The sequence below is a fragment of the Pteronotus mesoamericanus genome, unplaced genomic scaffold, assembly GCF_021234165.1.
Source record: "Pteronotus mesoamericanus isolate MK-2021 breed Mesoamerican mustached bat unplaced genomic scaffold, CSHL_Meso_final scaffold_118, whole genome shotgun sequence".
NCBI lineage: Eukaryota > Metazoa > Chordata > Mammalia > Chiroptera > Mormoopidae > Pteronotus > Pteronotus mesoamericanus.
Window position 1 is genome coordinate 6,267,494 of NW_026555301.1, and position 25,578 is coordinate 6,293,071.

The 25,578-nt window shown below is 38.8% G+C and overlaps 1 protein-coding gene across 1 annotated transcript in view; it reads left to right on the plus strand.

The window, feature by feature from the left end:
- The window catches only part of ALDH1L1 (aldehyde dehydrogenase 1 family member L1), an 86,710-nt gene that overhangs the window by 27,019 nt on the left and 34,113 nt on the right, over positions 1 to 25,578 (plus strand). Inside the window, exons 8-9 of the mRNA XM_054587307.1 lie at positions 499 to 624; positions 4,026 to 4,117. Of these exons, the coding sequence (XP_054443282.1) occupies positions 499 to 624; positions 4,026 to 4,117 (218 nt within the window). The remainder of the gene's footprint in view (positions 1 to 498; positions 625 to 4,025; positions 4,118 to 25,578) is intronic.

Below are 25,578 nucleotides of genomic sequence, written 5' to 3' on the forward strand. Positions count from 1 at the left end.
CCTGGAACATCATCAAAAGGCAGCAGGCTGGAATCAGGCAGGGAACCTGGCACCAGTTCTGTTAGGACATGTATAAATAATGCCATTCTTACAGACCTCTTACCAGAGATGTCCTGTTATACTCATGAGTACATCTACTCCTCTTGTTCCCATGGGTTTTTTGGGAGCTAAGCTATTGGCTTTCAAAGTAGTGCTTGAATTATTTTGTCTAATGGATGGGCATCAACTTAATAGAAATAATAAAGTCATTACACATACAAATAACATAAGAGCATGGTGGGGTGGGTGGTAGGGAAATGTGAGTGTGAGCTCTGTAGTTTCCTCTGTGTCCCTAAAACAGCAGCCTCCTAGCTCTGACCTCCTCTCCTCATTTATCTGTGACCCCCTGTGCCTTTCTTGCTGTGAGGGTTGGAAATGAAGCACTGTGCTTTCTGTAGAATTGCTCCCTTCCCTGCCATAAAGACAACCACAGGCACTGTAAAATCCTTTCTTGTGCAGCTGCTGGTGAAGAACATCCAGCTGGAGGATGGCAAGATGATCCCGGCCTCACATTTCTTCAGGGGAGAAGACAACAGTGTCCTTGAACTGACTAAGGCAGAGCTGGTCACCATGGAGGCTGTGCGGGTGAGGGACCACTTTAGGGCTACTGTCTAGTTGGGCAGGTTGTGTACTGCACATGGGTTTTGTGAATCACATTTCCTGGAGTCAGGCTATGCACATTTTCCATGGATGTATGTGCTGGCCCCAGGAACAGTGTTTGTTTTATCCTGTCTTGGGGCTTTCCATGTCCTCTTGCCCCTTCTTCCTCTAGCACTGGGACCCTGACTCTCATTGACAACAGTGGACAAGTGAAACAGAAGCCCTTGGGGTAGTTGAAAGAGTCAGGTGCCAAGCTCAAGGTCCTATGAAGATGTGCACTGGAACCTTCCAGAAAAGTTTCCCTAGAGGGAGTGCTCTGTGATGTGATCAGCACAGGTGTCACAGTCAGGCACTCGGACTCTATTCCAGCTCCCTTCTCATGATGCTAGGCAGTGTGTCCCTCTCTGAGAATCAGTCTCTTCTACCTGAACCTAGTAGGTAGCCACTTCCCAGAATTGCTTCTGATCTTTCTGATACCCACACCCATCACCCTCTCCCTGGGAGTCATGATATTGATAATACTCAGCTTTACTGAACAGATGTTGGATGAATTTTCAGCCATTTGCTCACTCAATTATGTATTCAACTACTTAAAGAAATATGAATTGAATTCCTACCAAATGCCAGGTGCTAAGACAGACACTAGGAATGTGACAATAAGCACTGTCTCTGCTGTCATGAAGTGCCCTTTTTTATGGGAAACAGAGATAATGAACAGTCAAGCAAATGAAAAGAATAGTTTTAGACAAGGAGAAGTGCTACAAGTGAAATAAGAACATAGTAAGATCAAGACTCGTGGGGGCTTGCAACTTTAGAAGGAATAATGAGGGAAACCTTCCCTTGGTGGGAAGAGGGAGGTTTTGAGCAGAGCCCTAAGTATACAGAGAATACCTGGGAGAGGACCTTCAAGAAGCAAGTGAGAGGCCCTAAGAGAGGAGGGCCCTCCCTGTGTTAGGGAGCCACAAGAAGGCAAGGCAACTGGAGCCCAGGGAGGAGGGCTGTGATGGGAAGAGGCAGGCCAGTAAGCATGCCACCTTGGTGAGTGTGGATGTTGACAAGTGCAGGTGGCAGGATTCAGCAAGGGAGAGAAACAAGGACATCGAAAACTTCCTTAGTTGAAAGATGAATATTTGAATGTCTGTTGAAGGAAAGAAAGAGAGAAAAAAAGAAAGAAAGAAAAAGAAAGGAAAGAAGGAAAGGAATGAAGGAAAGAAAGAAAAACACCCATATTTATTAAAATAATTTATTGGAGCAGTTTTTCTGGTCTTGACCTTATACCTGTCCTGGGGTTATAGGGCCAGCTAGACAAACTGGCCTTCTGGAGCTTACAGCTGAGTGACACTCAGGGTGGGATGAGATCATGTGTTTGTAGAGCTAGGTCTGAGTCAAAAGCTGCTATAACTGAGCCCATCTGTGAAATGGAAAGAATAAATTCTGCCTCTATGGATGTTGTGAAAGGTAGAGGAGAGAATATATATGAACTAGGTCAATTTAGTAGTACCAATTAGGATCTCAAAAAATGTTGGCAATGAGTCTAACAGTCATCAAAAGAAGCAGATACTTCTAGAGAATCTTGTATGCATAGAGTTCCAAACACTTCAGGAATAGCAGAATATTTAAGTACTAAAACAACTCCATCAAGTTGATGCTCTTACTACCTTCATTTCCCAGCTGAGGAATCCAGGTTGAGGTGGAGTCATGGCTCATGAGGGCAGTGCTTGGGCTGGATCCTCGCTTCCACTGCTAGCCATATGGCCTTTAGGTCATTAGCATTGCTGTCATTGTACCCATTGGTCAGAGCTGTGCTGGGCCCTTTCAGGATTTGAGGTCTGGAGGTGAACTGGGAAGAGGGGAGATGGCCAGGGAGGAGAGGCCAGTGTGGGTGCAGTCGCAGCCCCCCAGTATTGGTGGAGAGGGTTTGACCTGGTAGCCATAGCAGGGATCAGCCCATGTTCTTCATTCAGCAGACTGAGGCAGATCATGGGCAACCAAGCACAGCCTCACATCCTCCTGAGCTGAAGCTGTGCATGTGGCACAAACGCCATGTTTACTGAGCACCTTCTGTACTCCAAGAGCTCTGCATGCCTCATGCAAGGAATCCTCCCACAGTATTATCAGCCCCTCACACAGATGAGGAAACAGAGGCACTAATAAGCTGCCTGCATCAGGAATCAAGCCAGGATCTAAAGGAGGCTCTGTGGCTTTGGTGTACACTGCCTTTCAGAGGTTCTGCACACATCCAATAAGGGCTGGTGCATCTAGTAGGCACTATGCAGCGGTATTCTCACACACGAGTAGGTGACTGGTGGTCACAGGGCACATGAGCCTGAGGAAGGTAGCCGCTGCCAACAGAGAAGTCAGGGAAGGTTTCAGGGAGGAGGCGATGCAGAAGTTGGCTCTGAAGGATGCCCATGATTTAAAAGTGAGCTGGGGGTCCAGGGAAAGCTGTTGCCAGGAGGTGGGGGCCCAGGTGGAGGTGTGGAGGGCAGGCAGCAGTTGTGTGGGGACAGCGAGTGGCTCACTGTCACTTCTGATGGTCACTGAGGGTGGGAAGGATTAATCTAGGACACTTTTCCAAGAAAGAAAGAGGGGAGCCAGGAAGAAGTTGAGCTATGGGGGTTTGGTCCTAATCGGGCCTGCCCACTCCTCATCAATGACCATCGTGGCCTGGAGCTCAGACAGAGCATGAGACCTCTCCTGGCTCTTGTCCTGAGAGGTCTGGCTGGGACCCTGTCCAGGAAACAGTGGTTCCATCCTGACCTGCCAGACAACCTTCTTGGTAGACTGGGTGGATGCTGCCTTCTCCATCCTTACCCACAAGGCCATCTGGTGGTCACAGTTCAGAGACAGAAGGCACAGAATCAGCTATCCTCTAAGTAAGGACAAGACCCAGGCCTCCTGAGCCCATCCTTGTGCCTCATTTTTACCCTCAGAACTATACTCACTTCGCTCTCCCTTCCATGTTGCAACATCCCCATGCCAGTGTCAGGCTGAGGATATCCAAACCTAGACAACAGCACCAAGGTGAGGGCAGAGTAAGGAGTAGTGCACATCAGGAGGAGTTGGGCCCTGCCTTTCTGGTCCCCAGCTATGCTTTCAGCTCAGCATGTCCATCCTGCTGCCACCCCTGGACTGTCATGGGGGCCCCAGAGAAGCTGGAGGTCAAGGTGAGGTGGGCATTAGAGCAGCAGTTGAGTGGCTTAGGTTGTGACAGCTTCTCCTTCCCCAGGATGTTCAGTTTCCTCAAACCAGCTGCACCTTGGAGTGGACTGAGAGCCAAGCCTGATACCAGGCCATCTGTGCATACATCAGGGGCTGCTCTCACCAAGCTGACACCTGCTCCCAGCTCCCATAGGAGCTGTGTTCTTACCATGTCTGTTTTTCAGAGTGCCTGGAAACGGATTCTCCCCAACATCCAGGAAGTGGAAGACTCCACCGATTTCTTCAAGTCAGGGGCTGTGTCCGTGGATGTTGTAAGGTAAGGCCAGGAGTGAAGAGGTCCCATCTCAGGTGTCTGAGGCAAGGTCACTCATCAGCCCAAAAATTAATGGCACAGAACCATCACCATTTGTTTTCCTCATGATTATGCAAATCAGTGATTCAGAAATGGTCCATGAGTGCAGGCCTGGCAGGCCACCTTGAATGGCTACAGGTCAGTGAACTGTCAGGAACTGGGACAGCTGAGTAGGTATGTTCTATGGCTAGTTGGCTTCTCACCACTATGCCTAGAACCTGGGTGGGGAAGGCTGGCAGCTGCTCTGCTGGCACCCCTGACCAGGCACTTACTTGCATGTGGCGACTTGGGCATTTGGACTCTGTAGCAGCTCACAGTGCTGAGAACGAGAGTGTCAGCAAACAAGGCAGGTATGGTAGCATTGTTCATTACCCAGCCTGGAAAGTCTCATCATGTCACTGCCACTGATTTGATTGGTTTCAGGAGTTGCAAGCCTATCCAGGTTCACAGGTACGAGTGGGGGGCTGAGACCCACCCCTCAATAAGGAGAGGATCAACTAATGTGTGGCTTTGCTTTAGAATTGCCACAAGCCCCAACAGCACCAACAGCACCAGTGAAAGCCAAGGTGTACAGAGGGAGAGGGGAAATGGGCAGGTAGAGCCTAAGCAGATGAATCTAACCTTACAACTTTCACCATCAGGTATGTGTTGGGGTTGAGGGAATTATGAATGAAATATTTTAAAAACTGAGGTATAACTTTATGTACAATGAAATGCACAGAACTTAAGACAACAGTTTGGTAAGCTTTGGTTTAACTTGTGAACCCACACAAGTTATATCATATAGAATATATAGATTATGCTATATATTTCATATATAACACAAATTATATCTTCATTAAAATAAATATGAGCCTCACCCCAGGAGGTTCCCTCCTACTCCTTACCAGTCAGTGGCCCCATGGCCCATGGACAATCTATTACCATAGATTAGTTTAACAGTTCTTCAACTTCCTATGAATTTTCCTGCTTACCATTTAACAGTGCATAAAGAGAAGGATATAGAATGTATTAAAATATCTTCGCTTATAATCAATAGTAACAATTCAGTCTGGTTTAAGCAACAAAGCCAAAAAACAAAAGTTCGAAAGTCTACAATAGCTTTCTACAGAGTAGTCAGCACAACTGACTACTCTAATGGCTCAGATTATTTCATTAACCTTGTCACCATCTGTTGCCTCTTTTAGGAGCATGATTTTGCATCATAGTGACAAGCACAGTAACTCTGGTCAACTTTCTTGTCTTTTCAACTTTCCCATTGAAAAAGAGGTTGCTTCCCCAGAAATTGTCACATAAATCTTTGACTTGAACTTACTGGCTGTAGTGGAGTCATGAACCAGTCACATGACAGGGGGAAGCACGCTCTAATTGGCTAAAGCTTGGACATATGCCTACTTATGGAGCCAAGGGTTGAGTTGACTACATTCAACCTACACCTCTGAAAAGAGGGCATATAGTTTTTCCCTTGGAAAACGTCAGTGCTCCCAGGAGCAGCGGAAGTGGGTGCTAGAAATGCAGAAAAAAGATGCTTGTCACTCTTGGGGAGAGGTTTCTTGTACTTTAGTTGGGCTCACTTAGGTGTCTGCAGACAACCATGAGGCCAGCTGGGGACTGGATGCTCTAGGTTGGCCCCTTCAGCAGGATGGCTCAGGCTTGTTCCTGCAGTGGTGGTTAGGTGGTGGTAGGGTTCTAGAAGAAGGAGCATAATGAACATATCTTCATGCATTCTATTGACCAAAGCAAGTCAAATTGGCCAGCCCAGCTTCAAGGGGTGGTGAAATAGACTTCACTTCTTGATGGAAGGTGTTGCAGTCACAAGTTTGCAATATATGTAAAATGGCTGAATTGGGCCTGTGTACTTAGAAATCTTGGGCACCATGGGTCCTTGTTATTCTCTCTGACTTATTTGTATGGTCCATGTAAAGTATACAATAAATGTTTTGTTAAAAAATAATGCTAAGTAAAAGAATTTCAGACACCTGGGAGAATGATGTTCAGAGGCCAAGCCAGGCATTCCTGGTACTTCTGAGCTGAGGTTGATGGAGGATGCATAAAAAACTAATTCTTTGTTTTGTTTTCTAAATAGTTAAGAGTATATACCCTTTTGTTTTTATTATGGTAAACAATATAGTATGATCTACTCCCTTCAATTTATAAGTGTGCATTATAATATTGTTAACTATAAGCACCATGGTGTACAGTAGATTGCTCAACTTTTTCATCTTTTATGACTGAAACTTTACACCCATTGAACAGCAACTCTCTATTTTACCCTCCCCCAAGCCCTTGTCAACCATCCTTCTACTTTCTACTTTAGATGCCTTAAATAAGTGGCTTATTTTACTTACTATAATGTCCTTTAGGTTTACCATGTTGGGGTATATAAGAGGATTGTTTTTTTAAATTTATTTATTTATATTTTTAAAATTTTTCAAATACATGTCTCCATTTACCCACAACCCCTTTCCCCTGCCCCACCCACCCCAACCTCCACACCTCAATCCTTCCTCACCTTGGCTTCGTTCATGTGTCCATCACACTTGTTCCTTGATATGACCCTTCCCGTTCCCCTCCCTACTACTCCCTCCCTCCCTCCCTCCCTCCCATCACTGTCAGTTTCTTCTTTCTTTCAATGTTGCTGGTCGTATTTACCTTGCTTGCTTGCTTTGCTGATTAGGTTCCACTTATAGGTGAGATCATATGGTATTTGTCTTCCACTGCCTGGCTTATTTCACTTAACTTAATGTTCTCCAGGTCCATCCATGCTGTCATGAAGGGTAGTAGCTTGCTTTCTTTGTGCTGCAGAGTGTTCCATTGTGTAAATGTACCATAGTTTTTTGATCCACTCATTTACGGATGGGCACTTAGGTTGCTTCCAGCACTTGACTATTGTAAATTGTGCTGCTATGAACTTTGGAATGCATAGATTCTTTCAAATTGGTGCTTTGGGATTCTTATGGTATAGTCCCAGCAGTGGAATCACTGGGTCAAAAGGCAGTTCAATTTTTAGCTTTTTGAGGAAATTCCACACTGTTTTCCAAAGTGGCTGCACCAGTCTGCATTCCCACCAACAGTGCACTAGGGTTCCCTTTTCTCCACATCCTCACCAGCTTTTGTTGTTTGTTGTTTTGTTAATGATGGCCATTCTTACTGGTGTGAGGTGGTATCTAACTGTGGTTTCAATTCGCATCCCTTTGATGGCTAGTGATGTTGAGCACCTTTTCATATGTCTTTGGGCACTCGGTATGTCCTCTTTGGAGAAGTCTCTTCAGATCCTTTGTCCATTTTTTAATTGGAATGTTTCTCTTCCTGGTATGGAGTTGTGTGTGTTCTTTACATATTTTGGAGATTAAACCCTTGTCTGAGGTATCATTGACAAATATGATTTCCCATACAGTCGATCCATATTCACTTTGATGATTGTTTCCTTAGCCGTAAAGTTTTTTAATTTGATGTAGTCTCATTTGTTTCTTTTTTCCTTTATTTCCCTTGCCCTAGGGGATATATCAATTAAAACATTGCTGCCTAGGATAACTGAAATTTTACTGCCTGTTTTCCTCTAGGAATTTCATGGTGTCATGACTTATATTTAAGCCTTTTATGCATCTTGAGTTCATTCTGGTGTATCGTGTAGATTGGTGGTCTAGTTTCATATTTTTGCATATACCTGTCTAGATCTCCCAACACTATTTATTGAAGAGGCTAGTTTTGCTCCATTGTATGCTACAGTCCCCTTTGTCAAATATTAATTGACCTTAGATTTATGGGTTTATCTCTGGATTCACTATTCTGTTCCATTGATCTATATGTCTGTTCTTATGCCAGTACCAGACTACTTTGATTACTGTGGCTTTGTAGTATAGTTTGATATCAGATATTGTGATCCCTCCTATTTTATTCCTCTTTCTCATTATTGCTGAGGCTATTTGGGGTCTTTTTTTGGTTCCATATAAATTTTTGAAATATTTGTTTTAGATCTGTGAAGTAAACCATTGATATTTTAATAGGAATTACATTGAATCTATAGATTGCTTTGGGTAGTATGGATATTTTAATTAATTAATTCTTCCAACCAATAACACAGTACATGCTTCCATTTATTTGTATCTCTCCTTAATTTCTTTCTCCAGTGTTCTCTAGTTTTCCAAACACAGGTCTTTTACCTCCATGGTTAAATAGATCTGTAGGTACTTTTTTTTCTTGTTGCTATATAGTAAATGGTATTTGTTTTTCTAGTTTCTCTTTCTGATATTTCATTGCTTGTATAAAAAAAAGTCATCAATTTCTGAATATTGACTTTGTATCCTGCTGTTTTGCCCAATTGACATATTAGGTCATGTAGACTTTTTGTAGATAATATAGGTTTTTTTATGTATATTACCATGCCATCTGTGAATAATGATAGTTTTACTTCCTCCTTTTCAATTTGGATGCCTTTTATTTCTTTTTCTGCTTTGATCTCTGTGGCTAGCACTTCCAGACTTCCAGGACTATGTTGAATAAGAGTGGAGAAAGCAGACACCCATATTTTGTTCCTGATCTTAAGGAGAAAGCTTTTAGTTTTTGCCCTTTGAGTATAATGGTGGCTGTAGGTTTCTTGTATATGGCCTTCATTATGTTGAGGTATGCTCCTTCTATGCCTACTTTGCTGACTGTTTTAATCATAAATGAGCACTATACTTTATCAAATGAATTTTCAGCACCTATTAATATGATCATGTGATTTTTGTCTTTCATTTGTTTATGTGGTGTATTATGTTTATAGGTTTGTGAATATCATACTATCCTTGCATTCTTAGGATGAATCCCACTTGATCATGGTGTATGATCTTTTTAATGTGTTGCTGGATCTGGCTTGCCAGTATATTGTTGAGGATTTTAGCATATATGTTCATCAACAATATTGGCCTATAGTTTTCTTTCTTTGTTTTGTCTTTATCTGGTTTTGGAATTAGGATGATGCTTGCCTCATAAAAAGAGTTTGGGAATCTTTCCTCTTCTTGGAATTTTTGGAATATTTTGAGCAGGATAGGGTTTAGCTCTTGCCTAAATGTTTTGTAAAATTCTGTGTAGCTGTCCAGTCCAGAACTTTTGTGTGCTGGGAGCATTTTGATTAGTGTTGCAATTTCAGTAGTTGTTATTGGTTTATCCAGATTTTCTGCTTATTCTCAATTCAGTTTTAGAAGGTTGTATGTTTCTAGAAATTTGTCCATTTCACTCAGATTGTCCCGTTTCTTGGTGTATAGATGTTCATAGTAATTTCTTACAATCCTTTGTATATTTGTGTTATCAGTTGTAAGTTATCCTCTTTCATTTCTGATTTTATATATTTGGGTCCTCTAACTTTTTTTTCTTCATGAGTCTGGTTATAGGTTTGTCAATTTTGTGTATCTTTTTAAAGAACCAGCTCCTGAATTTATTGATCATTTAAATTGTTTGTTTAGTCTCTATGTCATTTTATTCTCCTCTAATCTTGATCATCACCTTCCTTCTTCTCACTCTTGGCTTTGGTTATTGTTGTTGTTGCTCTAATTCTTGTAGATGTAGTTTTACAGTGTTTATTTGAGATTTTCTTACCTTTTTTATAAGATAGAGAAGGTCTATATTGCTATGAACTTCCCTCTCAGGACTGCCTTCACTGTCCCATAGGTTTTGGGCTGTTATGTATTCATTTTCATTTGTTTCCAGAAACTTTTTGATTTCTTCCTTGATCTCATTGTTAAGCCATTCATTATGTAATGGCATGTTATTCAGTCTCCATGTCTTTGAATGTTTTTGAGTTTTTTTTCCTTGAGATTAGTTTCAAGTTTCAATCCATTGTGGCCTGAGAAGATGCTTGACATGATTTCAGTTTTCTTGAATTTGTTAAGGCTTGCTTTGTGTCCTATAATGTGGTCTATTTTTGAAAATATTCAATGTGCACTTGAGAAGAATATATACTTTGCTTCTTTGGAGTGAAAGGTTCTGTATATATCTATTTGGTCCATTTTATCTAGAGTGTTGCCACAATATCCATATTGATTTTTTTGCTTGGAAGATCTGTACATTGTTGTCAATGCTAAAATCTCCTATTATGAGTGTGTTGCTGTTGATATCTTTCTTGAAGTCATCCAATATTTTCTTTTAATATTAAGGTGCTCCTTTGTTGGGTGCATATATGTTTACAAGGGTTATAACTTATTGATGGATTACTCTCTTCAGTATTATGTAGTTTTCTTCTTTATCTCTTTTTATGGCCTTTGTTTTGAAATCCATTTTGTCTGATATAAGTATTGTTACCCCAACATTTTTTTTCATGTTCATTTGCTTGGGATATCTTTCTCCATCCCTTTACTTTCAGGCTGTGTAAGTTTTTTGTTCTGAGGTGGGTCTTTGGTAGACAACATATATGCATGCCATGTTTTCTTATCCATTCTTATGTCTTTTGATTGGAACATTTAATCCATTTACATTTAAGGTTATTATTTATAGTTATTATTACTTACTCATTGCTATTTTTCCCTTTGTACTAGTGTCCCTCTCTCTCTTTTTTCTTCATCTTCTTAAAGTAGTCCCTTTAGTATCTCTTGCAATGCTGGTTTGGTGGAGATATATTCTTTCAGCCTTTTTTTCTTTTTGATCTGGGAAACTCCTTATTTTGTGTTCCATTTTAAATAAGAGCCTCACTGGGTAGAGTAGCCTTGGTGCAGACCTTTGCTTTTTATTACTTGGAATATTTCTTGCCATTCCCTTCTGGCTTGTACGTTTCTGTAGAGAAATCAGATGATAGCTTTATTGAAGCTGGCTTGTATGTTACTAGCTATTTCTTTTTTGTTGCCTTTAAGATTTTACCTTTGTCTTTACATTTTGCCATTTTAATTATGATGTGTCTTGTGGCAGGTCTCTTTGGATTCATCATGATTGGGATCCTCTGTGCTTCCTGGACTTGTGTGAATTTTTCTGTCATCAATTTAGGGAATTTTTCTGTCATTACTTTTTCAAACAGGTTTTCTATCCCTTGCCCCTCTTCTTCTTCTTCTGCTATCTTTATAATTCAATTATTATTATGTTTCATGTTGTCCTACAGCTCCCTCAAACTTTCTTTGTTCTTTTTGAGACTTTTTCATTTTGTTGTTCTGTCTGGGAGTTTTTTTTTTTACCTTCTCTTCCAACTTGCTGATTGTATCGTCTGCTTCATCTAGCCTGCTTTTAATCCTTTATACTGTGTTCTTCATTTTAGATATTATATTCTTCATTTCATCCTTGCTCTTATTGATAACTTCTATGTCCTTTTTTCCTGCTGGTATAGTTCACAGTAAGTTCCTTGTAGCTTCTATAGAGTCCCTTGTAGTTCTCACTGAGCTCCTTGAACATCCTTATAACCATCATTTTGAGCTCAATGTCTGATAGTTTTCTTGTCTCAATTTCATTTAGCACTCTTACCAGGGATTCCTCCTTTCCTTTCGATTGAGGGTTATTTCTTTTTGTCCCCATTAAAGTGACTCTTGTTTGTTTCTGCATATTAGGTTAATCTGCTTTGACTCTCTGTCTTCATGGTGTGCTCTTCTGTGGTAGCAGACCTATATGACTCAATGATGTAGTCTCCTTCATCTCCTGAACTCTATGCTCTTGAGATGCCCTTTATGTGATTTACGTGGGATCTCTGGTTGTAATTGAGTTTTGGTTGTTGGGTCATTCTTTGGTGGGTTCTCCCCTCTGGCTTCTGACTGAGAGTCACACTGCCCACCATGTCTTGTATGCTCTTACACAGTTTCTTCCAGAACAAAACCAAGCAACCCAGGAAACAAACTCTAACCTAGAAAATTAAAACCCACGACAACCACTCTATTAATAGCAAGTAAGCAAATATTAATAGAGGTGTAAAGAGATTGACTATTATAAGAAGTGAAAAATGAATATGAGATGACTAACTGAAAGAAAAATAACTTTGAGATGGTAGAGGGAGGAGAAATAATAAGAGTATAGAATAGAAATGAAGAGACGAAGGAAAATAAAATTTACATTGTATATAAAAAAGGGAGGGTTGAAGGCAGAATAGAGTAAGTAAAGGGAAGAGTGTAGTATTAGGTTTAAACAAAAAATTTTAAACATATAGTGAAAAAATGGGAACTGAATTGGAGAAAAAGATACAGCATAGGAATATGAACAACAAATGAGCAAAGATTAATATAGGTGGAATGGGAATAAGGAGGGATAAAAAGAAAACTTATGAGATGTCTACAGGAAAGAAAAGTGATTTTAAGAGACTAGGGGGAGAAGGCATACTAAGAGTGAGGAAAGAAAACCAGCTTAAGACAGGGGAAAATTAAAATTTAAAACAAAAAAAAAGAGAAAAGGCAGGAGGAAGGCAAAATGGAGTAAGAGTGGGGAATGGTAAAATTTGAGATTTGAAATACAAAAATAATAAAAAACTAGAAATAAAATTGAAGAAATGCAACAACCACCACAATATCAACAATGAATCATCAAAAATTGATAAAGATGGAAAGAAAATAAGGCATTTTAAGAATGGAAAAATGGAGGAGAATCAAGATGGCAAAGGAGTGAGTAGAAGTCACACTGACCTCATCTTAGGACCCACCTGGAATTACAACTAAATTTTGGAGAAATCACTTGGAACAAACAACTGAACAACATCGAGAGATGAGCCTTGTAACCCTGGAGACAGAAAAATAGGCTTTAGCACAGTCTACTGGTAAGGAGTGCGGTACAGACCTGAGAAGGCGGGCGGGGCACCAATGGGTGGCACCACCAGAAGGATATTGAAATGGCCAGTAGGATCCCTCTGAGAAGAGTGAGGTCTAAACCAAAAGCAGGGATCTCTATCCCACAGCACCAGAGGCCAAAAAGTACGCAGAAAATAGCTAGCTGTGAAAAGCGGCAGGGTTGCTCTCTGCCAGAGACAGGCAGCTGGAAATGCAAGTAGCCTTTTATAGGGCCAATGTAAAATTTTTATTTGCAGCCACTTACCCTGGTCTCCGGCAAAGGCAGGGGCAGGGTGGGCTAGAGACACCTGAGGAGAGACTGGGGAAGGAGGCTTTGGGGAGAGAACTGAGAGAGTAGCTGGTGGGATCTCTGTGCTGACTCATCCCCCATGCAGCAACAGCCATCTTGCTCAGGAAGAGACCACTCCCCCTGAATGGCACCAGCATCAAAAGATCCAATAGCCCCGCCCCCAGGTGGGATTCCATCCTACCCTGTGCTGTCTAAGCTGCCTGCTGAGTGCAGAGTAATAGATTAACAACTGAAGGGGACAGCCACAAACAGTAGATTACTGGAAGTCTCGAACAGACTGCCTAAGGTCTGACAGGGACGATATCTGACATCATCAGAAGCAGATCCAGAAAGTGAAAACAGTGGTCTCCAACCATAGAAGTTCATACCACAAAGTCAGGAAATCAACATAGATCAATTTAAGAAGCAGAAGCAAAAGAAAAGAGTCTCACAAATAATGGGAAAACAAAGAAATGTGCCCCACTGAAAGGGAAAAGAGGAATCCCCACAAAGAGAACTAAATGAAAGACAGGCAAGTAAACTATCAGATATTGAGTTCCAAGCAACAGGTCTAAGGAAGCTCAGTGAGCTCACTGAGCTCAGAAACAATTACAAAAAACTACAGGGAAACTATGAGGAACTTACCACAAACTCTATCAGCATGAAAAAAGACATAGAAACTATCAATAAGAGACAAGAGGAAATGAAGAATACCATTTCTGAAGTGAAGAACACAGTAGAGGGAATCAAAACCAGGCTAGTTGAAGCTGAGGACCGAATCAGCGAGCTGGAAGACAAGGTAGAAAAAAGCTTCCAGAAAGAGCAAGAAAAGGAAAAATGACTCAAAAAGAATGAAGAGTCATTTAGAAAAATCAGGACAACCTGAAATGTAATAATATCCATATAATAGGGATACCAGAAGGAGAAGAGGATGAGGAAGGGATATAGAACCTGTTTGAAAAAGTAATGATGGAAAACTTCCCTAATTGGAGAAAAGAAAAATTCACACAAGTCTAGGAAGCACAGAGGATCCCATTCAAAGGGAACCAAATGAGGCCCACTCCAAGACACATCATCATTAAGATGGCAAATATCAAAGATGAACAGAGAATCCTAAAGCAAGCAAGAGAGAAAGAGGTAGAAACATATAAGGGAGCCCCAATATGGCTAGCAGCTCACTTCTCAACAGAAACACTGCAAGCCAGAAGGGAATGGCAAGATATATTACAAGTAATGAAAAGCAATGGCCTGCAACCAAGACTGCTCTACCCAGCAAGGCTCTCAATTAAAATGGAAGGCGAAATAAGGAGTTTCCCAGACAAAAGAAGGCTAAAAGGATACACCTCCACCAAACCAGCACTGCAAAATATGCTAAAGGACTGGTTTAAGATGAAGAAAAAGTTTCTATGAATACCCAATTCCTGTCAGAGTTGCCAATACTTGATATTACCAATATTTTTAATACTTATTAATCTGATTGTGACATGATGTTATTTTAATTATTCCTTTACTATTTGTTGACACTAAACCTGTTTTAGTATATTTCTTGCCTATTTCTATTATTTAAAAAAAAAGTTTTAAATGACTTTTTGGTATTTGTTACCCATTTATTGATTAAAGGTTTGTAGAACTTTTTTCCAAAAAAAACCCCAAGAAACATATTAAGCATGTTTTAGATGTGTTGCAAATACTTTTCTATTCCTTGTCCTTTCACTTTTTTGATATGTATATTACTATATAGTTAAATGTTTAATATAGTCATATTGTTAATATTCACTTTATAGCTTCTGGGTTTGAATATTTTACTTCAGGTCATGAAAAATAGTAGTTCTACTTTCTTCTAAAACTCCTTGGATTCTACATATTGATTTTTAACTCAGTAGAATATTGCTTCAATAATGTGTGAAATAGGGCTCTATATTTGTTTTATTTCAAGTAATAGTGGTCCATGCACCTTATTTGTTGAATAAGCTTTATTTTACCCACTGATTTGAAATATCAACTTAATCATACATATATTAACAATATATATACATTGGTCTCTAGAATACTTATTCTATTTCAATGATCTACTTGATTATTTCTGTGCTGGTGTCATGTTGGTTTAATTGCTGAGACTTCATAATGGTTTTAAATTTTTTTAATATTTTATAATTAACTTTGACATTTAAAAAGATAAATAAAATCAATCTACATTTAAGAGAGAAAGAGAGAGAGAGATGGAACTCCTACCTTTTGTGACAACATGGATGGAAGTGGAGAATATTAAGCTAAGTGAAATAAGCCAGTTGATAAAAGATAATTACCATATGATCATACCTGTAAGTGGACTCCATTTTTTTCACCCATTCTTCTACTGTTGACCCCTCTGGGAACATGAGTTTGTTCTGTTTCTGAATCTGTTTTTGTTGTTTTGTTCATTTGGCTTTTTTTTTTTTTTTTAGATTCCACATCTAAGTGGTTTTATAAGGTATTTGTTGTTTTCTGTCTAACTTATTTAACTTCTAAGTTCATTTGTGTTCTCACAAATGGCAAGATTTTATTCTTTTTATTGCTATGTAACATTCCATTGTATGTGTATATCAAATCTTCTTTATTCATTCATCTATTGATGATTTCCTAAGTTGCTTCCATATCTTGGCTATCATAAATAATGCTGCTTTGAACATAGTGATGCATATATTGCATATATCTTTTCAAATTAGCATTTTTGTTTTCTTCAAATAAATACCAAAAAGTAGAATTCCTGGATCATATAGTAGCTCTATAGCGGCTGGACCAATTTATAATCCTACCAAAGGGAACATGAATGTTCTCTTTTCTCCACATCTTCACTGATACTTGTTATTTGTTGACTTTTTAATGAATCATTTTGACAGTTATTAGGTGATATCCTATTGTTTTGATTTGCATTTCCCTGATGATTATTGATTGTGAAGATCTTTTCATATCTCTGTTGGCCATCTATAGTCTTCTTTTGAGAAATGTCTATCCATGTCCTCTGCCCATTTTTAAATCAGATTTTTTTTGATGTTGAGTTTTATGATTTTTCTTTCATATTTTGGATATTAACTCCTTATTGGATATATCATTTGAGAATACCTTCTCCCATTCAATAGGTTGTCTTTTTGTTTTTCGATAGTTTACTGTGCTGTACAGAAGCTTTTCAATCTGATGCCGTCATGTTTATTTCTTTTTGCTTTTGTTTCCCTTGCTCAAGGAGAATTATCTAAAAAGATATTGCTAAGATCTCTGTCAAAGAGTTTACTTCTTATGTTTTCTTCTATGAGTTTCAAAATTTCAGGTGTCAAACATAGCCTTTAATCCATTTTCAGTATTTTTGTATATGGTATAAGAAGTAGTCCAGCTTCATTCTTCTGCATGTGGTTGCAAAGTAGACCTAGCACCTGTTATTGAAAAGACTGTCATTTGTCCATTGCATATTCTTGTCCCCTTTGATTAATTGACTGTATACATGAGGGTTTATTTCTGGGCTCTCTTTTCTGTTCCATTGATCATTGTGTCCATTTTTGTGCCAGTACCATACTGTTTTAATTTTTACAACTTTATAGTATAATTTGAAATCAGTGCACATGATACCTTCAACTTTGTTCTTTTTTCTTAAGCTTTTTCTAGGTATTTGGGATTATTTGTGATTCCATACAGATTATAGGATTACTTTTTTTCTACTTCTGAAAAGAATGCCCTTGGTATTTTAATGTGTATTGCATTGAAACTAGACTTCTTTGGCAGTATGGACATGTCAATGATATTAATTTTTCCAGTCCATGAGCACAATGTATCCTTCCATTTATTTGTGCCCATTTCACCCACTTCAATTTCTTCAATGTCTTATAGTTTTCAGAATAAAGATCTTTCACTTCCGTGGTTAAATTTATTGCTAAGTGTTTTATTCTTTTTGATGCAATTATAAATGGAATTGTTTTTAATTTACCCTTCTGATCATTTGTTATTAGTGTGTGGAAGCACAATGAATTTCTGTGTATTAATTTTGTATTCTGCAACTTTACTAAATTAATGTATTAGTTCTCATAGTTTTTTGGTGGAGTCTTTAGGATTTTGTTTTAATCCTTACCTGAGGATGTGTTTATTGAGTTTAGAGAGAAAAAGTAAGGGAGAGTGAGAAACATTGATGTGAGAGAAACTTTGATCAGTTTCCCCCCCATGCATCCAAACTGGGGATTGAATCTACAATCTAGGTATGTACCCTGACTAAAGATTGAACCCGCATCCTTTTGGTATAGGAGATGACACTCCAATCAACTGAACCACTCAGTCAGGGCCTAAGACTTTTTATATATAGTATTATGCAATATGCAAATAGTGATGATTTTATTTTCTCCTTTTCAATTTAGATGCTTTTTATTTCTTTTTCTTATCTGATTGTCATGGCTATAACTTCCAATACAATATTGAAAAATAGTGGTGGGGGTGGGCACCTTTGTCTTGTACCTTTCTTAGAGGAAAAGCTATTAGCTTTTCACCATTGAGTATGATGTTAGCTGTGGATTTGTTATATATTACATAAAAGTAAATTCCCTCTATACCCACTTTATTGAGAGATTCTTTTTTATCACAAAAGGATGTTAGATTTGGTCATATGCTTTTTTTGCATCTTCTATAATGATCATATGATTTTTGTTTTTTGGTTTTGCTGATTGTGGTATATCATGTTGATCTTTGGATATTGAAATGTCATTGCATTCCTGTGATAATACCCATTTTATCATGGTGTATAATTACTTATGTATTGTTGAATTCAGTTTGCTAACAGTTTGTTGAGAATTTTTGCACATTTAGCCACACTCATCAAGAACAAAAAGAAAGAGCCCAAATAAATAAAATAAAAAATTAAAGAGAAGAGGTTCAATACCACAGAAATACAAAGGGTCACTGAAGAATACTATGAACAATTATATTGGATAACCTAGCAGAAGTGGATGAGTTTCTAGACATGAAACTTTCCAAAAAATGAAGCAGGAAGGAAAAAAAACCTGAACAGAATGATTACTAGCAATGAAATGAAGTAGTAGTCAAAAAAATTTCAACACTACAAGAAACTACAAAGCATTATTAAAAGAATTGAAAAAGATACAATGAAAAGGACAATTATTCAATGTTCCTGGGTTGGATAAATCAACACAGTTAAAATGTCCATATTACCCAAATCAATATACAGATTTAATGCAGTCCCCAGTAAAATCCCAATGAAATTTAAAGCAAAACAAAAAAGAACCATAAGATTTGTATGGAACCACAAAAGACCTCAGCTACCCAAAGCAATCCTGAGAAAAAAAGGTAAAACTGGAGTTACCACACTCCCTGACTTCAAATTTTACTACAAAGTGATGGTAATCAAAATATCATAGTATTAGCAGAAAAACAGGCACACAAATCAATGAAAAAGAATTCAAAGCTCAGAAATAAGCCCAGATGTGTATGGACAAATAATTTTTGACAAAGAAGCCAAAAATATACAATGCGGAAAAGAAAGCCTCTTCAATAAATGATTCTGGGAAAATAGGAAAGCCACATGAAAAACAATGAAACTAGACTACAGTTTATCCAAATATACAAAAGTTAATTCAAAATGCATCAAACAACTAAATATAAGGTCTGAAACAATAAATTACATAGAAGAAAATATAAGTACTAAACTTATGAACTTTGGTCTTAAGGAAGATTTTGTGACTTTGATCCCAAAGGCAAGGGAAGTACAGGCAAAAATAACTAAATGAGACTATATTAATCTAAAAAAAACTACTGCACAGCAAAAGAAACTGACAACAAAACAAAAAGTTAACCAATCAAATGGGAGATGACATTACAAACAGTTTCAACAAGGGGTTAATATCCAAAATATACAGTGTAAGTGTGCATCAGTAAATAAGTGGGTCAAAAAACTGTAGTACACTTACACAATGGAATACTACATAGCAGAAAGAAGTAACTCCTAACTTTTGCAACAGCATGGATGGAACTGGAAAATATTATGCTAAGTGAAATAAGCCAGTTGGTAAAAGACAAATACCATATGATCTCACCAATAAGAGGAATCTAATGGGCTTCAAGGTAGTGGAGGAGTGAATGGAAGTCACACTGACCTCCTCTCAGAAACAAACTGGAATTACAACTAAATTGTGGAGAGATCACCTGGAACAAACAAATGAACAATAGCAAGAGAGGAGACTTATAACCTTGGACAAACAGAGGAATCAAATTTAGCACAACCTGACTGATAAGGAGTGTGGTAGAACTCAAGAAGGTGGGCTGGGCACCAAAGGGCAGCAGTGACAGAGGGATATTTAAATGGCCAATTGGATCACCCTGAGAAGAGTATGGTCTTAACATTAGGTGGGGATTTCCAGCCTAAAGGACCACAGCCCAAAAAGTACACAGATAACAGCCAACAGCGAAAAGTGGCAGGTTTGCTCTCTGCCAGAGACAGGCTGCTGGAGACACAGAGAGCCTTTTAAAGGGCCAATGCATAAATTTTTATTTTCAGCCACTTACCCTGGGCTCCAGCAAAAGTGGGGGGCAGAGTGGGCTGGAGCCGCCTAAGGAGATACTGGGGAAGGAGGCTTTGGGGAGAGAACTGAGAGTAGTGAGTGGGGGGTCCCAGTGCTGACACATCCCCCATAAAGCAGGAGCCATCTTGCTCAGGCAGACCACTCCTCTGAGTGGGACAGATGAGAGGACACAATAGTGCCACCCCCAGGAGGCTCTGCCCTGGCCAGATGGTGTGCAAGCCTGGTTAGTACAGAGTGGCAGTAACAGATACTAGATCCTTGGCTAGAGGGGGTGCAGAGTGGTCTAGAGACACTTTAGGAGAGTCTGGAGACAGAGACTTTGGGAAGAGAACTGAGAAAGCAGCCATCGGGATCCTAGGGCTGACTCCTCCCCGGTATGGCAGCAGCAATCCTGCTCAGGTAGACTACTCCCCCTAAGCAGCAGCATGAAAGAACACAATAACCCCACCCACAGGAGGGACTTTGCCCCGCCGTGTAGTGCCCAAGCCTGATGACTGAGTGCAGAGTGACTACATTAACAACTGAAGGAGACAGCCACACAGAATAGATTCTGGGAAGTCTTGAAAACCCTGCCTAAGATCAGAGAGGGTCAACATCTGACATCATCAAGGGCAGATACAGAAAGAAAAAACAGTGGTCTCCTACCACAGAAGTTCACACCACAGAGTCAGGAAGTCAAGAAAGATCAATTTAAGAACCAGAAACAAAAAAGAAGAGTCTCACTAATAACGGGAAGACAAAGAAACACCCTCCAAACAAAGGGAAAGGAGGAATCCCCCATAGGAGAACTAAGTGAAATGGAGGCAAGTAAACTATCAGATATTGAGTTCAAAACAATGATTCTAAGGAAGCTCAGAGCACCGTGAGCTCAAACTGAATTACCAAAAACTACAGGGAAACTATGAGGAAATACTGCAAACTGTATCAGCAGAGAAAGGACACAGAAACCATCAATAAGAGACAAGAGGAAATGAAGAATACCATTTCTGAATTGAAGAACACAGTAGAGGAATCAAAAGCAGCCTAGGTGAAGCTGAGGACTGAATCAGTGAGCTGGAAGGTAAGGTAGAAAAAAGCTCCCAGAAAGAGCAAGAAAGTGAAAAAAGACTCAAAAATAATGAAGAGACATTTAGGGAAATGCTGGACAATCGGAAATGTAATAATATCCATATAATAGGGAAACCAGAAGGAGAAGAAGAAGAGGAAGGAATAGAGAACTGTTTGAAAAAGTAATGATGGAAAACTTCCCTCATTTGAAGAGAGAAAAGATCACACAAGCCCAGGAAGCACAGAGGGTCCCATTTAAGAGAAGCCAATGAGGCCACTCCAAGACACATCATCATTAAAATGACAAATATCAAAGAAAAACAGAGAATCCTAAAAGAAGCAAGCAAGAAACAGGTATTAACATACAAGGGGGGCGTGATGCGGATAGCAGCTGACTTCTCAACAGAATCGCTAAAGACAAGAGGGAATGGCAAGAAATATACCAAGTATTGAAAAACAAAGGTCTGCAACCAAGGCTGCTCTACCTAGCAAGGCCCTCAATTAAAATGGAAGGCAAAATAAGGAATTTCCCAGACAAAAGAAAGCTAAAAAAATACATCTCCACAAAACCAGCATTGCAAGATATGCTAAAGGGACTGCTTTAGGAAGATGAAGAAAAAGAATGAGAAAGAGAGGAAGACAGGTACAAAGGGAAAAAAATGAATAAGTACCTATCAATAATAATTTAATTTAAATGCATTAAATACTCCAATAAAAAAATATAGGGTAGCTGAATGGATAAGAAAACATGACCCACACATATGCTGCCTACAAGAGACCCACCTAGAACAAAGGACCTACACAGATTGAAAGTGAAGAGATGGAAAAAAATATTCCAAGCATATAGACAGGATGAAAAAGCAGGAGTAGCAACATTTCAGAAAAAAATAGATTTCAAAACAAAGACCCTAAAAAGAGACCCAGAAAGACACTTCATGATAATCAAAAAACATAAAAATTGTCAACTTATATGCACCCCACACAGGAACACCCAAATATATAAGAAAAATCTTTGAGGACTTCAACAAACTGATAACAGGGGATTTTAAAACCCTACTGTCACCAATGGATAGATCTTCCAAACAAAATATCAACAAGGATATCGCAGAACTGAACAGTGTATTAGATCAAATGGACTTAACAAACATATATAGAATCTTTCATCCCAAAGAAGCAAAGTACAAATTCCTCTCAAATGCACATGGAAGATTTTCAAAGATAGACCACATTATAGGACACAAAACAAGCATCACCGGATTCAAGGAAATTGAAATTATAACAAGCATTTTCTCAGACCAACAGGGCTTGAAACTAGAAACCAACCTCGAGAAAAAAATTCAAATATTTTAACTCATGGAGACTGAATAGCATGCTATTAAATGATGAATGGGTCAATAATAATATCAAAGAATAAATAAAAAAGTTTCTGGGAACAAATGAAAATGAACATACAACAGTCCAAAACCTATGGGACACAGCAAAGGCAGTCCTGAGAGGAAAGTTCATAGCAATGCAGGCCTACCTAAAAAAGATAGAAGCATTTGTAATAAAGAACATAATACTATAGCTTCTAGAACTGGAGAAACAACAACAACCAAAGCCAAGAGCAAGTAGAAAGAAGGAAATAATCAAGAGCAGAGCAGAACTGAATGACATAGAAAGTAAAAGAACAATTCAGAGGATCAACCAATCCAGGAGTTGGTTCTTTGAAAAGAGAAACAAAATTGACAAGTCAGTAAGCAGATTTGTCAAGAAAAAAACCGATAGGACCCAAATAAATAATATCAGAAATGAAAGAGGAGAAATTACTACTGATACCACAGAAATACAGAGGACTGTAAGAAATCACTATGAACAATTATATGCCAAGAAATTTGAAAACCTCGATGAAATGGACAAATTTCTAGAAAAAGATAACGTAACACTGAATGAAGGAGAAGCAGAAAGCCTGAACAGACCAATAACAGCTAGTGAAATTGAAGCAGTAATCAAAAAACTTCCAGCGCACAAAAGCTCAGGACCAGAAAGTTTCACAGAAGAATTTTACAAAACATTTGAAGAAGAGCTAACCTCTGTCCTCCTCAGACAATTCCAAAAAATCCATGAGGAGAGAAGTCTCCCAACATAATATTGGAAGTCCTAGTCACAGCGATCAGACAAGAAAAAGAAATAAAAGGCATCCAAATTGGAAAGGAGGGCGTAAAACTATCATTGTTTACAGATGACATGACAGTGTACACAGAAAACCCTATAGACTCCACCAAAATACTACCCAACCTAGTAAATGAATATGGCAAAACAGCAGGATACAAAGTCAATATTCAGAAATCAAAGGCATTTTTTTATACCAACAATGAAATATCAGAAGCAGAAATCAGGGGGAAATATCCCCTTTGAAATAGCAAAAGGAAAATAAAGTATCTAGGAATAAATTTAACCAAGGAGGTAAAAGACCTGTATGCAGAAAACTATATAACACTGAAGAAAGAAATTAAGAAAGACACAAAGAAATGAAACCATATACTGTGTTCATGGATTGGAAGAATTAACATCATCAAAATGTCCATACCACCCAAAGTAATTTATAGATTCAACACAATCCCTATTAAAATACCAATGATGTATTTTGCAGACATAGAATAGACATTTCAAAAATTTATATGGAACCATAAATGACCCTGAATAGCCACAGCAATTTTGAGAAAGAAAAACAAAGTAGGAGGGATCACAGTAACTGACATCAAACTATATTAAAAGGCCACTGTAATCAAGAGTCTGGTACTGGCACAAGAACAGACACATAGATGAGTGGAGCAGAATAGAAAGCCCAGAAATAAACCCATGTATCCATGGTCAATTAATATTTGACCAAGGGGGTAGAAGCATAAATTGGTGTAAAAATAGCCTCTTCAACAAATGGTGCTGGGAGAGCTGGACAGCTACATGCAAAAATTTGACATTTGGTCACCAACTGACACCATACACAAAAATAAACTCAAGACATATAATAGACTAAAATATAAGTCACAACACCATAAAAGTCCTAGAGGAGAACATTGGCAGGAAACTCTCAGATATCCCACGCAGCAATTTTTTCACCGATATGTCCCATAAAGCAAGGGACATAAAAGAAAGAAAAAACAAATGGGACCTCATCAAAATAAGAAGCTACTGCATGGCTAAAGAAAACATCAGCAAAATGAAAAGGGAACAAACCATATGGGAAAATATGTTTGCCAATCATACCTCAGACAGGGGTTTGATCTCCAAAATATATAAAGAAGTCAAATGACTCCCCTCCAAGACAAACAATCCAATTAAAAAATGGGCAAAGGACCTGAACTGAACACTTATCAAAGGAAGAGATGCAGAAGGCCCAGAGACAAAGGAAAGGATGCTCAGCATCACTAGCCATCAGAGAAATGCAAATTAAAACCACAATGAGATACCACTTCACACCAATTAGAATGGCCATCATAAACAGATCAACAAACAATGGGTGCTGGCGAGGCTGTGGAAAAAATGGAACTCAGTACACTGTTGGTGGGAATGCAGTCTGGTGCAGCCCATGTGGAAAACTGTTTGGAATTTCCTCAAAAAGCTAAAAATGGAAATGCCTTTTGACCCAGTAATTCCACTGCTGGGATTACACCCTAAGAATCCCAAAACACCAAGAGAAAAGGACCTATGCACCCCATGTTCATAGCAGCACAATTTCCAATAGCCAAATGATGGAAGCAACCTAAGTGCCCATCCGTAAATGAGTGGATCAATAAACTATGGTACATTTACACAATGTACTACTACACAGCAGAAAGAAAGAAAGAACTACTACCCTACATGACAGCATATATTGAACTGGAGAGTATTATGCTGAGTGAAATAAGCCAGGGGGTGAAAGACAAATACCATATGATCTCATCTGTAAGTGGAACCTAATTAACAAAACAAACAAGCAAGGAAAACATAACTAGCAACACTGATAGAAAAAAGAAACCAACAGAATCAAGAGGGAAGGAAGGAGGTGGTGGCAGGAAAAGGGAAGGGAAGGGTCAAGTCAAGGAACATGTGTGGAGGACCCTTGGACAAAGCCAAAGTGGGAAAGGATTGAAGGAGGGAGGTGGGGTAGGGGGATAGGGTAAAATGGTGGTGGGAAGGTGGAGACAAATGTATTTGAACAATAAAAAAAGAGAAAGAACTACAACAAGATACTACTGCAGACCTGTTAGAATGGCTCTTATCAATGGACAAGTAATAACAATCATTGGAGAGGTTGTGTAGGAAAAGGAATCTTCCTCACTTACTGCTGGTGGGATTATAAATTGGTACTGCCACTATGGAAAATAGCATGGAAGTTCCTCAAAAAATTAAGAATAGAATTACCATATGATCCAGCCACCCCTCTTCTGTGTATCGACCTAAATATTTGAAATCATTTATTCACAAAGATATTTGCGCCCCTATGTTCATTGCAGCATTATATCCCTGTCACCAAGACATGGAAACAATTGATGATTAAATAGATGATCTATTAATCAATAGATGATTAAATAAAGATGTGCTACAAATGTACAATAGAATGCTACTCAGCCATAAAAGAAGATGAAATACTGCCATTTGCAACAGCACGGATGGACCTTGAGTATATAATGCTAAGCAAAGTCAGTCAGCAGAAAAAGCTCAGAACCATATAATTGCACTCATGTGGAATATAAAAGTGAAAGCAACAAATGAATAAACAAGAAAGATCAAAACTCATAAATATAGTATGTTTATTAACAGAGGGATGGGGATTAAAAAATTTTAAGTGAGCGAGCCATAAAGGGTAAAAAG